This window comes from Myotis yumanensis, unplaced genomic scaffold (assembly GCF_028538775.1).
Source record: "Myotis yumanensis isolate MYYU_CA2020_CCGP unplaced genomic scaffold, mMyoYum1.0.hap1 SCAF_3, whole genome shotgun sequence".
In the NCBI taxonomy this organism is placed as follows: Eukaryota; Metazoa; Chordata; class Mammalia; order Chiroptera; family Vespertilionidae; genus Myotis; species Myotis yumanensis.
Genome location: NW_027223754.1, coordinates 198,371,916 through 198,391,276, shown reverse-complemented (window position 1 = coordinate 198,391,276; position 19,361 = coordinate 198,371,916). Strand labels below are relative to the sequence as shown.

At 36.0% G+C, this 19,361-nt stretch overlaps 1 protein-coding gene across 3 annotated transcripts in view; it reads left to right on the top strand.

The window, feature by feature from the left end:
* Nucleotides 1-19,059, top strand: part of BLTP3B (bridge-like lipid transfer protein family member 3B) — an 81,095-nt gene extending 62,036 nt beyond the window's left edge. For 2 of the 3 annotated variants that reach the window (XM_070410890.1, XM_070410891.1), the window contains 9 exons: nucleotides 2,142-2,335; nucleotides 4,105-5,600; nucleotides 5,877-6,046; nucleotides 7,436-7,578; nucleotides 8,228-8,378; nucleotides 13,231-13,484; nucleotides 13,820-13,928; nucleotides 16,420-16,613; nucleotides 18,257-19,059. In XM_070410890.1, the coding sequence (XP_070266991.1) occupies nucleotides 2,142-2,335; nucleotides 4,105-5,600; nucleotides 5,877-6,046; nucleotides 7,436-7,578; nucleotides 8,228-8,378; nucleotides 13,231-13,484; nucleotides 13,820-13,928; nucleotides 16,420-16,613; nucleotides 18,257-18,376 (2,831 nt within the window). In that variant the 3' untranslated portion in view covers nucleotides 18,377-19,059. Of the gene's footprint in view, nucleotides 1-2,141; nucleotides 2,336-4,104; nucleotides 5,601-5,876; nucleotides 6,047-7,435; nucleotides 7,579-8,227; nucleotides 8,379-13,230; nucleotides 13,485-13,819; nucleotides 13,929-16,419; nucleotides 16,614-18,256 lie in introns of those variants that run through there. The other variant, XM_070410892.1, reaches the window with a different exon arrangement.
* The last annotated feature ends 302 nt before the right edge of the window (nucleotides 19,060-19,361 follow it).

Below are 19,361 nucleotides of genomic sequence, written 5' to 3'. Positions count from 1 at the left end.
AAAAAACAACAAAAAAAACATACAACTTTTAAAATAATTATAAATGTAATATGTTTATTATATATTTATAAACTGCCAAAATTTAAAAATATCCTACAATTTAGAGCACCTTCTTCTAATACCTAAGCGTATTAGTGTGAATAGCACTGCCATAACAAAGAAGCACACACTGAGTGGTTTAAACAATAGAGCAGAGGCTCTGGCGCTGGCAGCGGGTGTGAGTGCCGGGTGGGACCACGGTGCGCGGGAGCAAAGAATTTTCAGTAACCACCAGAGGCTTGCCCCAATGACAGCGACTGGCGCCCTGCCTTGGTCTGGCCCCTGGTGGTCAGCGCATGTCATAGTGACCAGTTGTTTGGTTGTTCTGCTGTTTGGTCTATTTGCATATTAGCCTTTTATTATATAGGATTGTCTCTTTAAAAGCCTTATCTACATATACATTCATATTCTGAGGTACTGGAGATTAGAACTTCAGCATATCAATTTTGAGGGGACATAGTTCAAACCATAACAAGAAGTAGAGTATTGTTCTGTTGTTAATGCATGCTTCTCTTACATATTTGATTTACATCCTGTTCTTTTCTCTTAATTATATGAGCATATCCCAGGTTTCTCCAAATTCATTTTAAATACTTTAATAGGTACATAATAATCTATTTCAGAAGTAGACCCCCATTGGAAACTGCATGTAGATCTTTCTGCTGCTTAGAGCACCAGGTTTCTTCCTCTGTCCCAGATCTCAGTCAGGGTCCTTTCCTTTTGTGCTCTAGCCTTGAGGACCACATTTGCTGTCTAGTCTTTTCTGTGGCTGTCATCATCACTTAATATATACTTGAGATTCCTTCTCCTTTCTTCCCTTTCTCAGCATCCCACTTCCTTGCTATTTCTAATGACAAGCACCTCTACATCCCAATTGAATGTCTCTATTGGACTTGAATTATAATTTTGCTTTTTTCATGTCTGTCTCGTGTAATAGTCTATGAGCTTTTTAAGAAAGGGACCATGCCCTATTTTTAAAAATTAATTCTTTGTGCTTAACACAATTCACAAAATAAGTTACCATTCAGTGAATCTTTGCTAAAAGAAAGTAAATGAGAGAGAGAGAGAGAGAGAAGAAAGAGGGAAGGAAGAAGGGAGGGAGGGAAGGAAGAAGGGAAGGAGGGAGGGAGGAAGGAAGGAAGGAAGGAAGGAAGGAAGGAAGGCAGGCAGGCAGGCAAATAAATCCTATTCAGGACATTGTTATAATGCTATCTTTGCTGGTATCCCACCACTTGAGCCTATTTTCCTTAAATTAATATAGTTTAAAATTTATATATACACACACACACACACACACACACACACTACTTTGCTTTGGTAGAAGTAAATAGGTCTGAATATTTAGAATAAAATATCTTCATCAAAATGATCTGAAAATAATATTGGCTTTTATGATGCAAATATATGTGGATTTCAGGAAGTGATATACACTGTAATTATAAATATTACTTGAACATATATTGGCACTAAAACATTTATCAACCCCTAGGCATTCTTCTATTTTGGTAAGCTATGAAAAAGAGTATTCATTTGATCATTTAAGGGATAATTGAGTTTTCACTTTGCACCAAGCACTATGGTAGGTTTAGGATTAAGGGGAGAGTAAAACTGCACGTGGTCCCTCCTGTCAAAAAGATTCGCCTGGTTTACCACTTTCATAAGAAATTAATCATTAAGACTTGGTTCTTTCATTGTGGAGGATTCAGATTCAGATTCAGGTAGTAAAAGTCCTTATAGAAATAAGGGATTAACGATCACAACTTTGGTGTCATAATTCATTAAAAAGGTAAGGTTTTTTGAAGTTTGCTAATTGGTACTATCACATTAGGAAAATAGATGTAAACAGTATTTCCCATTTATATAGCTAGTTTTAGATTAAATTACATATTTTTTAGTTAGTGAAACAAAAAATTGTTTTTATATATCTAAACGTGTTTGCTATCAATCCACACGTGTCACTTCAGTTTTGGAAAGAACATCTGAAAGTCTTTTTACCTAAATTGAAAAAGAATAAAACTTGTTAAAAATGTCTTTTCTGTTCTCAGGGAAGGTTAAAAACTATCTGTTTATTAAAAACCTTTTAAAATTTTTTTTCTCCACAGTTCCATCTCCCAACCTTTATAGCCAGCTGAATGCACTACAGTTTACTGTGGATGAAAGAAGTATTCTGTGGTTAAACCAATTTCTATTGGATTTAAAACAGAGCCTTAGTCAATTTATGGCTATATACAAGTTGAATGACAATTCAAAATCTGATGAGCATGTTGATATTCGAGTTGATGGCTTAATGCTAAAGGTACCATATAAACAAGTGGCTATGAGAACATAACCATTGTTACAGAAGAAAAGTTAACACCATTTTAATTTCCAGAATTTAAGAGGGGTGCTCAATTTAAATCAGCTTCATTGCGATCTTGATTTTGATTTTGAAATTTGTTTTAATTTTGTTATAGAAGGTTTAAGAGACCTTTCCCTGGTTCTTTATCTTTCTTTTATTTATTTTTCATTGCTTATCCATTTGGAGGTAATCAGTAGAAGTTTAAGTCAGTCATTTTTTTCATACTTCTCACCAGAGCTGATAAAATTTTGTTTTAAGGAGAGTAAATAATACAATGAAGCTTTAAAATTATACCTAAGTATTATTTATTTACACTTATTCTATTATTAATACCCAAAGGTAATAGAAAGTTGCTTTATATTATAGCCAGGTAACTGGTAGTCTGAAGTCCATGGATATTTAAACTTTAAAGGAAGGAAAATTAAAAAAAGAATAACAGTTTAATATAGTAAATAGAATAAGACTTGGGCATGGATGAAAATTTCAGTGTTGCCGAAACCGGTTTGGCTCAGTGGACTGAGGAGTCCCGGGTTCGATTCCAGTCAAGGGCATGTACTTGGGTTGCGGGCACATCCCCAGTAGGAGGTGTGCAGGAGGCAGCTGATCGATGTTTCTCTCTCATCGATGTTTCTGACTCTCTATCTCTCTCCCTTCCTCTCTGTAAAAAATCAATAAAATATTTAAAAAAAAAAAAAAAGAAAGAAAATTTCAGTGTTGATGGAAGACAATTTATGTACCTTTAATTCTCTGTAAAATGAGGTTAATAATACTTAACAATTACAGTGCAGAAATGTTTCAAAGATCTTATAATATTCAATATAAAGAAACACATTTTGCCGAAACCGGTTTGGCTCAGTGGATAGAGCGTCGGCCTGCGGACTGAAAGGTCCCAGGTTCGATTCCGGTCAAGGGCATGTACCTGGGTTGCAGGCACATCCCCAGTGGGAGATGTGCAGGAGGCAGCTGATCGATGTTTCTCTCTCATCGATGTTTCTAACTCTCTATCTCTCTCCTTTCCTCTCTGTAAAAAATCAATAAAATATATTTAAAAAAAAAAAAAAAAAGAAACACATTTTGTGATATTTATAATTATAAGATACAATTATATAATGATCTTTACATTTTCTGAGTATGAAAAGTTTTAAAAACAATCACTTTGAATTTTTTGATGTATTTTAAGCACTGGGATTAATCATCCCTGGAAAATTATTTTAGTAAATAGTTGCACCTATACACTTAAGTTTATTTTCTTAATTGTTTTCTCCCAGAAAAGTGATTAACATCTATCAAGTCATTCCATTTACTCATCTATTCATCCTCCAAATTCCTTGAACCTCAAATATCTTTAAAATTTTTCCTTTTTTAAACTTGGCACTTTCTTATATGTACACAGGGCATAGTAAGCATTTAATAGTACTGATTTAATTTAAAAATTTTTAACTTTGTGATATGTTATATGCAAATATATTTGTATACTATGCACATTATTCATTACTTATGTTTGTTTTTCAAGCGTTTCTTAGTGGTAAATCACTTAAATCCTTTTTATTCAGTTTAATAAAAAGATTTTGGGGGTAGAGGGAGAGTATTTTATGTCTGGATAGGAAACTAGTATTTTGAGGGGTAAATCAAAAAGAATTCCTGAGCTAAGTCATGTTCTTGATTATTTTAACTTATATGGATTTGTAATATATTTTTATTTTTTTAAAATATTTTCTCTTTTCTAGGTTGTTATTCCTTCTGAAATGAAATCTGAATGTCATCAAGATCAACCACATGCAATTTCTATTCAGAGTTCTGAAATGATTGCCACAAATACAAGGCACTGTCCAAACTGTCGACATTCTGACCTAGAAGCCTTGTTTCAAGACTTTAAAGATTGTGACTTTTTCAGTAAGACGTATACTAGCTTCCCCAAGTCAGGTGACAGTTTTAATCTTCTACATCCAATCTTCCAGAGACATGCTCATGAACAAGATACCAAAATGCATGAAGTTTATAAAGGAAATATTACTCCCAAGTTGAATAAACACACTCTTAAAACTTCTGCTGCCACAGATGTTTGGGCTGTGTACTTTTCTCAATTTTGGATAGATTATGAAGGGATGAAAAGCGGAAAAGGACGACCACTAAGCTTTGTAGACTCTTTCCCTCTTTCTTTCTGGATTTGTCAGCCAACAAGGTATGCACTGTCTCAAAAAGAGCTTCAGACTTGTAATCAAGTATCTCTAAATACATCACAAAGTGAATCTAGTGATCTGACTGGCCGATTGAAGCGGAAAAAGCTCTTGAAGGAGTATTACAGTACAGAGTCTGAGCCCTTAACAAATGGTAGGCAGAAATCTTCCGATACATTTTTAAGATTTTCCTCTTCATCAGATGCAGATATTCACGTCCTGGTTCATGTTCATAAACACGTCAGTATGCAGATCAATCACTACCAGTATCTGTTCTTGCTTTTCCTCCATGAATCACTTATCCTGCTTTCAGAGAACTTAAGGAATGATGTAGAAGCGGTGACTGGCAGTCCTGCTAGTCAGACATCCGTTTGCATTGGAATTTTACTTAAAAGTGCAGAAGTGGCTCTTTTACTACATCCAGTAGAACAAGCAAATACTCTTAAGTCTCCTATTTCTGGAGGTGTGAACCCAATAGTTCCCGATTATTTGCCTACAGAAAACAGAGAATTCTTATCTTCAAAAGGGAAACAAGTTAGTAATGGTATCAATCAAATTAGAAGTGTAACTGTTAATCATATGTCAGAGAACAGATCTATGAGTGTTGACCTTAGCCATGTCCCTTTGAAGGATCCTTTGCTTTTTAAATCAGCTAGTGATACAAATCTGCAAAAAGGCATTTCTTTTCTGGATTATTTGTCAGATAAAAATTTAGAGAGAATAAGTGAAGATGAAAGTAGTGGAATTCTTTGCAAAAGTGGCTCAGAAGAAATTGGATTAGAAACAAGGGACAAAAGGAATTTATCTCTTACAGATTCAAATAGTGTCTTAAACTACAGAGAACATTCAGACATGCTGTCATTTGATAATGATGGTAATCAAAATGTGCTTTCAAGTAGTTTAACTAGTAAAAGAAATGAAACCATAAAGTCGATCTTTAAAGCTGAAGATTTGCTGCCAGAAACAGCTTCGCTCACTGAGAACCTGGAATTCAGTAAAGAAGAAGCACCCACAGTGAGAACACTTAAATCACAGTCGTCTTTAAGGTAATAGTGTGCTGTTGGGAGGGGGCGGGGGAGTTTGTGTATGAGCGTATTTTGATTTTTGACCTGAAATTGCATGGCAAAATATGGCATTGTTAGAGTTAACACATGGAAGAGCAGGTTTTTCAAAATATGAAAATACTTTAAGGTTATATTTATAAAATATATTTATAAATTTGTGGATACTGTATACATATTTTTATTTTGTTAGAGGTATTTTTTAGAAAGACTTTTTTACCTTATATGTGATGATCTTCTAATAATTTTGTTTGTTAACAGTGGGAAGCCTAAGGAACACTGCCCACCGAACCTGGTTCCACACTGTACATCTTATAAGAACATAAAAAGAAGCTCCTCACAAACCTCATTGGATACCATTTCACTTGATAGCATGATATTGGAAGAACAGTTGTTAGAAAGTGATGGAAGTGATAGTTTTTTGGAAAAAGGTAAAACAACACAATAAAGCATTTATATTACATATATGTATCTTATATGTGCTTCTTTTAACCAGATATTTCTCTTTTTTTGTGTGGCTTACATCTAGCATTTATTTGTATATCCTATATAATGAAAGGCTAATATGCAAATTGTCCCCTCAACCCGGAGTTTGACCGGGGGGCGGGGCTGGCCGGCCAACTGCCTGCTGTCCCTCCTGGCCAGCCGCATCCCCTCCCCCCAACTGGTTCTGCCTGATCAGCCTCAATCAGGGCGGGCTGGCTGGACCCCACCCATGCATGAATTCATGCACCGGGCCTCTAGTAGATCATAAAGCAGAATAGCATTAAGGCTACTAGTGCTCTTACAGAGACTTCTATATGTGAAATGTTGATTAGGTGACCTTAATTAGCATGATGATTCTTAAGTATGTGGTCCTAGGACAGGAGTCCAGACTGTATCTACTTAGTCCCATAGCAGGATTTGCTCATGGAAGCTTATTATATGGTAGTAAATATAATAAAAACATTGAGACCATGTTTTGTATGTCTTTGACTTTTCTAATCTTTCTAGTAATTTACTAATTTTTCTAGTAATTTTCTAATAATTGATCTGTGACAGACACTTAAAAAAATTGTCTTTTACCTCAGAGAATTTGAGAAATATGGAAATAATACAGCACATTGAGAAAGTATGGCAGGTAGATAAGAGTGGAGAATGATTACATTGATGGTAGTGGAATTAACTTCATGTAGAAGATCATTAGAAGCTACTGTAGGGTACTAAAAAGAAAAATTAAGTGGTCAGACTGGAATTATCCAATGTAGAACAGAGTAAAGTGGGCCACGCTGGCTGACCACGAACCTGCTAGTCACAGAAGCACCATGCCTGCATGGAGAACACAGGCTGAAGTCAGCTGTGGTAGATTTCAGACTAAGTTTAGGGCTTAAGTATCTCTAACATTTTATTTTATTTTTTTATTTTATTTTTTAAAAAATATATTTTATTGATTCTTTACAGAGAGGAAGGGAGAGGGATAGAGAGCTAGAAACATCGATGAGAGAGAAACATCGATCAGCTGCCTCCTGCACACTCCCTACTGGGGATGTGCCCGCAACCAAGGTACATGCCCTTGACTGGAATCGAACCCGGGACCCTTCAGTCCGCAGGCCAACGCTCTATCCACTGAGCCAAACCGGTTAGGGCCGCTAACATTTTATTGTGAGAAGTTATTATTATTTGCTAACTAATCACAATTTAATTTTTCTTTGTTTATTGTCTTTTAAACAAGGCTATGCTTAGGAAAAAGTTAAAGGGATAGCCCATTTTAGTTAGATAAATATAACATTTTTGGATTATTGGTAAAACTGATTTTATTAGTTTATTTTGTATTATTTCAGTTATTAAAAAGAACTCAAGTACAAATTATCAGAACCCAGCAAATAGTGCAAATGCGACTGCAAACCTACAGAATTATGGTGAAACCTCTCCAGATGCCATCAGTACGAATTCAGAGGGTGCTCAAGAAAACCATAATGACCTGGTAATCATTTCAGAGATTCTATGAAGAGAAATGCCAACTTAATGTGTTCACATGTTAAGACATTAACATATAAAATGATTAGATTGTGGGTGATTCACTTTGTTCTCTCTTAAAAACTCATTTTCTATTCTTGAAAATTCATCTTCCTGAGTTGTTTTTCTCTGAATTTCACTTAAAAATTTTGTTTTTTTGTATTGAGGGGAGGTTCTATCTTTTTTCATCTTTTATTTTTCACCTTTATTTTAGTTTCAATTTAAATATACTTTGAAATAGTTTGATGATAAGGTTGATAGTTCCTATGAGGGGCTTTCTACAAAAGAAATATATTACTGGTTTATTTAAGCCTCTTCACCCAGTGAGATATTCTCTGGATGATTTGGAAAATATGTTCCAAATGAAAATAATTTCACATGGAAATGTTATGTAATTAGTCTTTGTGTTAAAAAAATTCTTCTCTTGACTGAGTAAGAAGAAAGGGGGCTGAAATTTATGACAATAATGTAGTAACCACATTCTTTTGATCACAAGTATATATTTGGTTTATTAGGCCTAAGTTGTATTTTTAGAGATTGTAGTTTCCTGAGTTATTTTTTAAAATTTTTGTTTTAATTACTTGGTATACTAATATTATTTATGTAATCATTGTTAGATGTCAGTCGTGATGTTTAAAATTACTGGTGTTAATGGGGAAATTCACATCCGAGGGGAAGATACAGAAATCTGTCTTCAAGTGGACCAAGTGACACCGGATCAATTAGGCAATATCAGTGTTCGGAATTACCTTTCCAGTCGTTCAGTAGGTGAGATTTTAATATGACTTAAACTTTTTTTTTTAATACCTGTGACTCATCTATATATATAAAAGGTTAATATGCTAAGTGTCCCTCCGCCCGTCCAACTGGTTGCTATGATGCATACTGACCACCAGGGGGCAGGCACTCAACGCAGGAGCTGCTGCACCCCAAAACCAGAGAGGAGGGAGCCCGATTCCTCGTGGGGCCGTGTGATTCCACCTTCAGCCGTGGGCTATGTTGTTGCTGGGGCACTGTTGGCCCTGAATCTGGTTTACTGCACACTTGCATTTGCGTTTCACACCCTGTACGATAGCAACTTTGCAGAGTGCCCTCTTGCACCCTAGGACCCCTTGGGGGATGTTGGAGAGCTGGCTTCGGCCCAATCCCTGCAGGCCAGGCCAAGGGACCCCACCTGCCGGAGGGACCCTGCTGACTCTGCAGGCGCCCTTTGAGCCACAGTGCCACCCCAGGTGCGACTGGCTGGAGAGGGACTGTGGGAGGTTGGCTCCAGGGTGTGTCTGGCCTGTCTTACCAAGTACTGCCCCGCTGGCCACCTTCTAATTAATTTCTTTTTAATGTGCACAGATCCATGCACCGGGTCACTAGTTACCATATAAATGAATTCAATAAAAATTACGTTTACATTAGAGACTTGTTTTACATCAGTTTATTTTCATGTTGATTTAGAAATATAATCTGTTGAGGATATAAGGGTCTGAGAAAACTGAGTTCTTTCTATATGAAAAGAGTGATATAGTAATTCTAGAAGGTCAAATTTAGGTCCATACTAGAATAAATGTCAATTTCTAAATTCCATAGTTTTGTTTATAAACAAACATTTCCAAATACTTGGTATTTGGAAAAATCACGTATTCTGTTCTTGTGGTTCTGTATTTTAAGATCAACACTCTCCCTTGGACATAGAGGGATATAAACAAAAAAACATGAAGGGTATGAAGAGGAAGCCATCCCTTTTTCAAAGTTTAAATAAAGATATTTATGGTTTTTAGTCATTTGAAGAAATGATTTAATAGAGTAGTTATACTAAGAATTTAAAATGACAATATTTAAGTTTTAAAATGTTTTAAAAAATCACAGCCCTGTAATGTTTTTCTTTGCCATATATATAGAATGCTGTATCTGATATATAACATGTTGAAATACATATAGTCCTACATGATATCAAATAAGTATGCTATCACTTCACATCATGGGAATTGCAGATAAATTTGCCATCCTATATAATAGAAGCCTAATATGCAAATTGACAGAATGGTGGAATGACAGGTTGCTGTGATGTGCACTGACCACCAGGGGGCAGACACTCAATGCATGAGCTGCCCCCAGCCCGCAGGCCCTAGGCCAGCCAAGGTAGGTGCCAGTGGGGCCCCCCCAGTCACCCCACTGGCCGCCCCACAGAGGAAGGCGACTGGTGACAGCAGGCTGGCCCCACCCCCTGATCACCCTGCCAGGGGCGGGTGCCTGGGGGGGCGCCCCCTGGTTGCCCTGCTGGTCACCCCACAGATCAGCCCTGATTGCTGGCCAGGCCTAGGGACCCTACCCATGCGTGAATTTTGTGCATCAGGCCTCTAGTTTTCCTATAAACCATTATGGAAAAAATTGGCTCCTGGCTTTTTTCTGTTTGTACGCCTTGCAGTTTACAATGTATCTGCTAAAAAAAAAATGTCAAGAATTTTATATTAGCAAGTGTAAAATTCCAATAACATGCAAAAAGAAGGAAACTAAGTATATTGTTGGAAAGGTTTTACAATGGACAAAAATTTAAAAAAGTTTGAACATAAAATTTCAGAACCTAGACCGTGTTCTATATACAACTCAACCACTTTTCTAATTTTACATTGATAGATTTCCAGTTGCACAATTATTTTCTTAACTTTTTTTATACTTCACTTAGTATCATACCTTATTACTTTTGTTCCTGTTGTTCTTAAATGAAGAAGTCCATTTGAAATGCCTTGTATGTATGGGTTATATAGTCTGTGCTATCTAATACCTTAATTTTTCTGAACTGTCTCACTCAGCTGGTTGCTAGAAGGATAAACACACACACACACACACACACACCAACCAACCAACCAACCAAACAAACAAACAAGCAAGCAAATCAAGGAGAGAGAAAGAGGAAAAGGATGGGGAAAGGTTTAAAAAAGATTTAAAAAAAATTAGCTTTATCATTTCAAACATTATTAACATATGAACAAAGATTGTATTTGGTTGCTTTTGTTTGCTTGTTTTTGTTTTTCTATAATGTGTGGATTTTGGATTCCTTTAATAGGAAGACCTTACTGTAATAGTTTCATGGCATAAGTGATAGTAGGGAGGAATGATATTTGACTAATGAAGATAATTATTTCTAGCGGTCAGCTCCCTGGAGTATGTATCTGGTGTGTGTGTGTGTATGTGTAGACATAGATATGTAGATGTACAGATCATTAAAATATACTATGAAATCACATATACCAAGTTGTTTCTAATTGCTCTTATTTTTAAACTATAGGCCCGATGCACGAAATTCATGCATGGGTAGGGTCACTAGGCCTGGCTGGCAATCAGGGTGATCTGTGGGGCGACTGGCAGAGTGACTGGGGGCCAGCGGCAGTCTGCTTGCCAGCCAGCTCCGCACCTTGATTTCCCCGCCGCTGCTGCCGGTCGCCTCCCTCTGAAGGGCGACCGGCGGGGTGATCGGGAGGCCCCAGTGGCACCCACCTTGACTGGCACCCACCTTGGCTGGCCTGGGGCTTGTGGGCTGGGGGCAGATCCTGCGTTGAGTGGCTGCCCCCTGGTGGTCAGTGCACATCATAGCAACTGGTCATTCCACCAGTCGTTATGGCATTTGGTCAATTTGCATATTAGGCTTTTATTATATAGAATAGACAAGTTAATTAACTTATTTTTTCTTGATACAGGAAATACTAACACATCTAAGTACATATTCACACTTATGCTGAGGGAAAATAAACATTTTCATGAATTTAATTAGTGGGGTTTCTTATGCGGTCCCATGGTACAGATAACTTTGGTTCCTCAACAATTGATACCTCTTTGCCTTTCCAGAACAATTAGTTTGTTTTTAACTCATGGGTTTTATGAATTGTGAAATGGATTTTCTTTTTCTTTTTGTTGCTGGAAAGCTCATTTTTGGTCTACCTTTGATACAGAAACTTAAATAATGTATTTTGAGTTATTAACTTTCCTACCTATTTTTTCCTTTTCCCTTCTGTTCTTATTTTTTTATCGCTTACTTTTTATCTGATTATGCCATGTGCATGTTTCCTCCTGTTCTTTTTAGAGCTGGGTAAAGTAAAATAAACAAAGTAGTTACTAGAAGGGTCAATTCACTTCAGTGGTTCCACTAGAAACTTTTCTTTTTTTAGTTGGATATTCTTTTTTTATATATATATATATTTTTATTGATTTTTTACAGAGAGGACGGGAGAGTGATAGAGAGTTAGAAACATCGATCAGCTGCCTCCTGCACACTCCCCACTGGGGATGTCCCCGCAACCAAGGTACATGCCCCTGACTGGAATCGAACTAGGGACCCTCAGTCCGCAGGCTGACGCTCTATCCACTGAGCCAAACCGGTTAGGGCAAGTTGGATATTCTTTATGTACTTTATTAAAGTTTTAAAATTTGTTTTTGAACTCAAGTATTTATATGTCTGTAAGCTACCTAAAAATTTTTTGAATAAGGCCAATGCTTAATAAATGTAAATATTTAATACCCAGTTTTAATGAGGAAGGTGCAAAGCCATTTTGTTACTTCTTGAGAAATGTCTTAGTAGTCACTTACTTTAAATGCCATGACTGTTTCTTCATGACCATCGTCCATTATATTACAAATTTGTAGATAGGTACATATCCATATACACTCTTAAGTATCTGAGGTATGCATGATACCAGATTTATGTTTCTTTTCTTTTTTTGAAATCTTTATTGTTGAAAGTATTATATATGTCTATATGATATCAGATTTATATCATGGTATGTTGTTTCATGTTACCAAAAAGTAGAACATAGAGACAAATGAACATTATTGCAGTATAAAATTATCTATAAAATAGGATGTGAGGGGTTATATATGGTATCTATATATATAAAAGGCTAAATGACCGACTGTACGACCGTCTGACCTACCAACTGGCTGGTACATAAGACGCGCACTGGCAATTTAAAAATAAATGTTGAGGGGGGGATAGGGGGCTAATGGGGGGATAAGGACACATATGTAATACTTTAATCAATAAAGAAAAAAATAATAATAATAAAAAGAAAAAAAGAAACACTTTCCTATTCCGGAGACATAAAGACATTTTCTTCTAAAATAACTAACTAACTAAATAAATAAGTGTTGACTCGTGCATGTGTGATACATATAAAGCTCTTGCTGGCATCATTCGCACGCATGTGTTTCAATCTGTCATTGTTGATTGTGAATTTGGTTGTTTTTGTTGACATTCGACATGAACCACATCACGATTTATTCATCAACCGACCGGCGTCAATACATATAAAGCTCATGCTTGCGCCAATCACACGCGTGTTTTAATTTTATAATACTATATTATATATACTATTTTGATGTGTAACTTTTTGCAGTAACATAATTACCGCACGAATCTTTCTTCTAATTAATTTCCTTTCAATGTGCACGAATCTGTGCACTGGACCACTAGTGTTGTATAAGTACTGTAACTATCACTTAAATTAAGGGTGACTATTAAACCTGATTACTGCTTTCCCATTGTACAAAATGATTGTAACCTCTAATGACATACGAGAGTGACATTTTTGAGTAGTACTGCAAGTTACAATTTTTACATGTTCTTTTTCCGTAGGTTCTGATCATAAAGCTGTTATTCATTCCAAATCCTCTCCTGAGATTACTCTGAGATTTGAAAGTGGGCCTGGTGCTGTAATGCACTCTTTGCTTGCAGAAAAAAATGGATTTCTGCAATGCCATATAGAAAACTTTAGCACTGAGTTTCTTACATCTTCTCTTATGAATATTCAACATTTTTTGGAAGATGATACTGTTGCAACAGTGATGCCAATGAAGATACAAGTTTCTAATACAAAAATAAATTTAAAAGTATGTCAATAAATATTTTCACATTTTCATGTTATACATGTTAACTTTGCCTACCTGAACTTTGGATTCATGCCTGAGAATATGCCTTCCCTGTAATATATACTTTACCAGCACTGAAATGAATATGTTAGTGTTTTTAGTGAATGATGTGGAGATCCTTCATAGAAATTAGAAAATATAAAAATAGAATAGGCAGTTTTCTCTGTATTAATTAAAAGATACATTTCTAACTCATTAAAAATATTGACTGAAGTAATATGTGTTAAGAAATGATAATCTTGATTTTATCATTTACTTTGATAACAACATGCTGATACTATTTTTCTTTCCTATAGGATGACAGTCCTCGTAGTAGTACAATACCCCTTGAACCAGCTCCTGTAGCCATTCATATTGATCATCTTGTGGTAGAGAGAAATGACGATGGCTCTTTTCATATCAGAGGTATATATGAAAAACAATTTAAGTGAATACCTACTGAAATTTTGAATTAAATTATTTACATGCTGATTGTTTCTTTTCACCCCTACTAACATTATATGTGTGCACATATGTAGGAGTAGATGATTGAGAGACACTTTCCATACATTGTAATAAAATACTACCTATGTGTAGATCTCTATTTCAGAAATAACTCATCTACAGTTGATTTAGTACCTATCCTACAAATGTGTTTTGAATGAAGCAAGAGAGTTTTTGTGGTCCTACATCTTTCTTGATCTTGCTTGGGTCTCTTATTTGATCTCTTTCCTAGCTTTATTTCCCACTTTTTTTGTATATTTGCTCGACCGACCTGTTATACTCCCTGTATAGGAATTTGTCTTCCACTTTCCCACCTCTATAATCTTATTGCTTGTTATTCCTCAATAGAACTGTTAATTTTCTTCCAAGATTATCTGTAGCTTCCCTTTTTACTTATGGTATATTGCCATGTGTTTAGTTCTGCTTTAATGTCTATATTCATTCTAGCAAGATTTTTAAGGTCTCTAATGTAAGGATTATATCTTATAAGGTAGTGTGGAGTAGTAGAAAGAGCTTGAGTCCATAGACTTAGGTGTTCTATTCCTCAATTGTTAGTAGCTACTACAGAGTGAAATATGAGGGAATGATATGTGCATGCATTCATTGCCTACCAAAATCTCATCAAATGACATAAAATATGTTAAAAGAAGAATAAAGTTATAACAATACTGCAAAAGAACTATAAGTACCATTAGTGGGTCAGAAATTCTTTTTATTTTATTTTACTTATATTTTATTGATTTTAGACAGGGGAAGGGAGAGCCTTTTATTTCTTTTTCTTGCCTAATTGTCTTACCTAAAACCTTTAGGACATCCTATACATTAAAGACGTAATATGCAAATGGTCGTTATGCTATGAAGCATAATGACCGACTGCGTCATGACCAGATCAGCAGGAGGGTGGGGCAGCGAGCTACAAGCGGGAGGCAGAGAGCTACAGGAGTGGGCAGGGCAGCAAGCAAGCAGGAGGTGGAGAGCTACAGGAGGGGGCAGGGCAGCAAGCTATGAGTGGGGGTAGGGGAGCTGGCAGAGAGCTACAGGAGGGCGGCAGCGAGCTACTGGCACACAGATTCGTGCACAGGGCTACTAGTTGTTAAATAAAAGTGGTGAGAGCAAACGTTGCTTTATTTCTGATCTTAGGAGAATAGCATTTAGTCTTATACCATTAAGTAGAGGGATATTGGCTGTGGGTTTTTTGTAGCTAGCTTTTATCAGATTGAGAAATTCTATTCCTAGTTCTGAGTGTTTTTATCATGAGAAAGCGTTGGATTTTATCAGATGTTTTTCCTGCATTTATTGAGATAATCATGTGACTTGTTTTATTCTGTTAACGTGATGTGTTATGCTAATTGCTTTTGGATAGTAAGTCAAACTTGCATTCCTGAGATAAGTCCCACTTGGCCATGGTGTAAAATTATTTTTATACTAGTGGCCCGGTGCACGAATTTGTGCACAGGTGGGGTCCGGCCAGCCGCCCCAATGGGGGTTGATTGGGCTGGGCTGGGGGGGGGGGCGGGGAAGGGCCGCAGGCAGTTGGCCAGCCGGCTCTGCCCCCGATGGGGACTGGGGGGGCCGATTGGGGACAGGGCTGGTCGGATGAGGGGCCACGGGCTGGGGAAGGCGAAGGAGGGGGGAGGGGCAGGCCGGCTTGGGGGAAGGGCCCCGATAGGACTTGTTGGCCGCTGCAGTGCGAGTCATAGCAACTGGTCATTCCATCGTTCTGGTTGCTTGGCTTTTATATATATGGATTTGCTAATATTTTGTGGAGGATTTTTGTGTTTATATTTATGAGCATTTTGATTTTAGTTTTGTCTGATTTTACAATCAGTAATACTGGCTTCATAGCATGAACTGAGAAATGTTTCTCCTCTTCTATTTTTTGATCGAGTTTGTAAAGATTTGGTATTCATTCTTCTTTAAATGTCTGGTAGACTTCACTTGAAAGCTTTTCTTTATGGGTAGTTTTTTGTTTTTTTTTTTAATCACTGATCCAATCTCTTTAACTGTTATATGTCTATTCACATTGTCTAGTTCTTCTATAGTCTATTTTGGTAGTTTGTCTTCCTAGGAATTTTTTTATTTCATCTAAGTTATCTTTATTGGAATAGTTGTTCATAGTATTCCTTTATAATCATTTTTATTTCATTAAGGCTGGTAGTAATGTCCCATGTTTTATTTCTAATTCTAATATTTCTTTTCTCTTTTTTTGGTCAGTCTAACTAAAGTTTTGTCAATTTTGTTCATCTTTACAATGAATGAGCTTTTGGTTTATTGACTTTATTGTTTTTTCCATTTCATAATAATGTCTTCATACTAATAGATATATATTCATTTTAAAATTCGTCTTTCACATTAAAAATTAAGATTTATCAAGTATTTGAAAATGTCTTACCTGAGCATTTTACTTGTTCAGATTCTCAGATGCTTAACACTGGGAATGATTTGAAAGAAAATGTCACAAGTGAATCAGTGCAGCTTTCCAGTGGGAAGTATGATCTGAAGGAACAGCACAGTGTCACTCAAGCCACTCAAACAAGTCCAGAGACACCTTGGCCTTCTCAGTCAGTTCACTCTCCTGAGCGCTCCTTTAACTTCACTCGGGAACAGGTAATGGGGAAAACTAATTCATTCTCATTCAGTGTCAGTAATTAAAATAAATGTTAGATACTAAATAATTAAGAAGTTATTTACTTATCTAAGTAATGTTTACTGAGTACCTGTCATGAACCCCCATGTAGTGAGGGTTACACTGTTGAGCAAGATAGAGACAGGCCCAGCCTTCAGAGGGGTTGTAGTATAATGGGGAGATAGAGGAGTATATGTGGAAAGAGTTCTGGTTTCTGGAATTCAGGAACACTTCCTGGACGACGTATTCATTTTGATGTCTTATTTTTAAGTTGCAAAAGTGTTATAATATTTCATAAAAATATTTAAAACAACTTAAATATATTCTAACCTCCTACAGTGCTATTAATACTACTTTATTTTCTTCCTAGGTTCTTTTCCATAATTTTCCTAAACAGTTGTTATTCTAGTGTATATATTGTATTTTTTTTTTTTACTTAACATTGTTTAACAATTATTTTTGGATATTGCTACTTATGCTTCATATTTATTTTAATGACAGAGTAATATGGATGCAGATGTACTGTCATTTCTAAACCTTCCTCTTAACATTTGTTAACATTTGAGTTGCTTCTTATTTTTTTTCCACTATAAATAAAATGTCCAGTAGAAGTTTAATTTTCTATGATATAACCATAGAATGAGCTATTTCATCTGTTCAACAGGATTTGTTGGGTGTCAGCTCTGAGCTAGGATATAGAATTAGGCAGTATACCACTCTTCTCTATGGAAAAACTCAAAGACTAGTGGGAAAGACAGGGGTGTGCGAATTTTGGTTATCATGTACTGTGTAATGCTATACTAGCAATTAAGGATAGACAGTCAAGTACCCAGCTTGGTTTATAAGGCAGGAATTCTTAAGCTGTATCAAAAGAAATCTGAGAACTGTTTGAAATTAAATGCAAATATTTTCACATATTAGTAAATGCATTTTTCTGGGGAGAAAGTACTTAGTTTTATCAAATCTTCATAAGTAGGGGTTAAGAAACCATCCTAAGAAGATAAAATACTTGAACGGAGTCTTAATGAGGAGGGGAGACCTATTAGCCATCTAGATAAAAATGTCTAATAAGATATTCAGAATGTGGGTCTGAAGCTCGAGAGTGGTTGATAGTGGATCAGCCACAGGAGTACATGAGATGACCTGAGAGAGTGACTCAGTGATAAAGGAAGATGACCAATTATGGAAGCTAACAGAACATTAAAATTTAAGGGTTCCTACATAGTGGAGGAGAGGATAAAAAGTCCATATGTGGGAGGGATAAACATGAAAGAGCTGTGGCAGAAAAGGCAGAGAAGAGAGACACGTAGGAAGGAGAAGAGAGGTCTACAGTGTCTAAAGCCACAGAGGGGTCCAGGGAAATTAAAGTTAGACTAATTCACTGCTAGATTTCGAAAGTAGGCTTTAATTAGTGTTTTAAATTGCTGGGTCAGTACTTATGAACATTTTTAAGGACTTGATATGTATTTCCAAATAGCTTCTCAAAGCAGTTTTCAGCATAAGTGTACCTTTGCCAGCATTGGTTATTTTTCTGTTCCAAGTGTCACACCTTTAGCTGATATATAAATTTTCTATATTTTCTGAAAATGATTAAATTCTCTGATTTTCAAATTTATCATTTCAGCTAATGGAAGAGAATGAATCTCTTAAGCAGGAATTGGCGAAAGCTAAAATGGCTCTTGCAGAGGCTCACCTGGAGAAAGATGCTCTTCTTCATCATATAAAGAAGATGACAGTTGAATAGCAGGAGTGGCAGTCAAAACCCAGATTATAGTTCTGCAGTCGGGAGGTTATATTTATAATGTGAGGTTACCAACTAGTGGGAGAATTTCCTTTTAATGAAAAGACAATAAAATTAAATGGTATGTGATGAAGTGGTGACTAGTCCAAAGCCAGTTTAGGAAGTATTAGGTATGGGCATTACAATCTTTTGGTTGTTTTGTGTTTGTTAACCCTCTTTTAAACTGGTCTGATATAGGGAAGTCAACACATACTGTAAAGTAATTTCATGCCTAATGCAGATGTCATTTCATAATTTTGATATCACACTATAGGCATTTTTTAAAAAAGAAAAATGAAAACCTATTGTGTTCCTCAGATTATTGAATTTATCACTCTCTGTTAATGATTACTATGATTTACAAAGATTCAAATGCTTTTAGGGCTAATGTAAAATAAAAGGCTTACATTCTAAATGTTTTAAAATAATGTACTTAAATCTGTAAGTATTTAATTACTGTAAAAAGTCCAATCAAACAATAAATTATATAATTTTGGGTTTGAAAATTCTGGCAAATCACCCTACTGAACTTGTAAAGTAACTTGGAAATGTGAAAAAGAAATCATTTTAAATAATGGGTAAACTGTATAAATTGAGGCATAATTTGCAACAAAAAGTGGTACAAGTGTAAAAATAAAAAGCACAAACTGTAAAAAAGTAAAACATTAGAGCAGCGGTTCTCAATCTGTGGGTTGCCACCCCTTTGGCGGTCGAATGTCCCTTTTACAGGGGTCACCTAAGACCATCCTGCATATCAGATATTTATATTATGATTCATAACAGTAGCAACATTACAGTTATGAAGTAGCAACGAAAATAATTTTATAGTTGGGTCACAACATGAAGAACTGTATTTAAAGGGCCAGAAGGTTGAGAACCACTGCATTAGAGCATATGACCAACTGATTTAAAAAGCATTACTTGTACATTCTTTGAAACATTTCTTGTT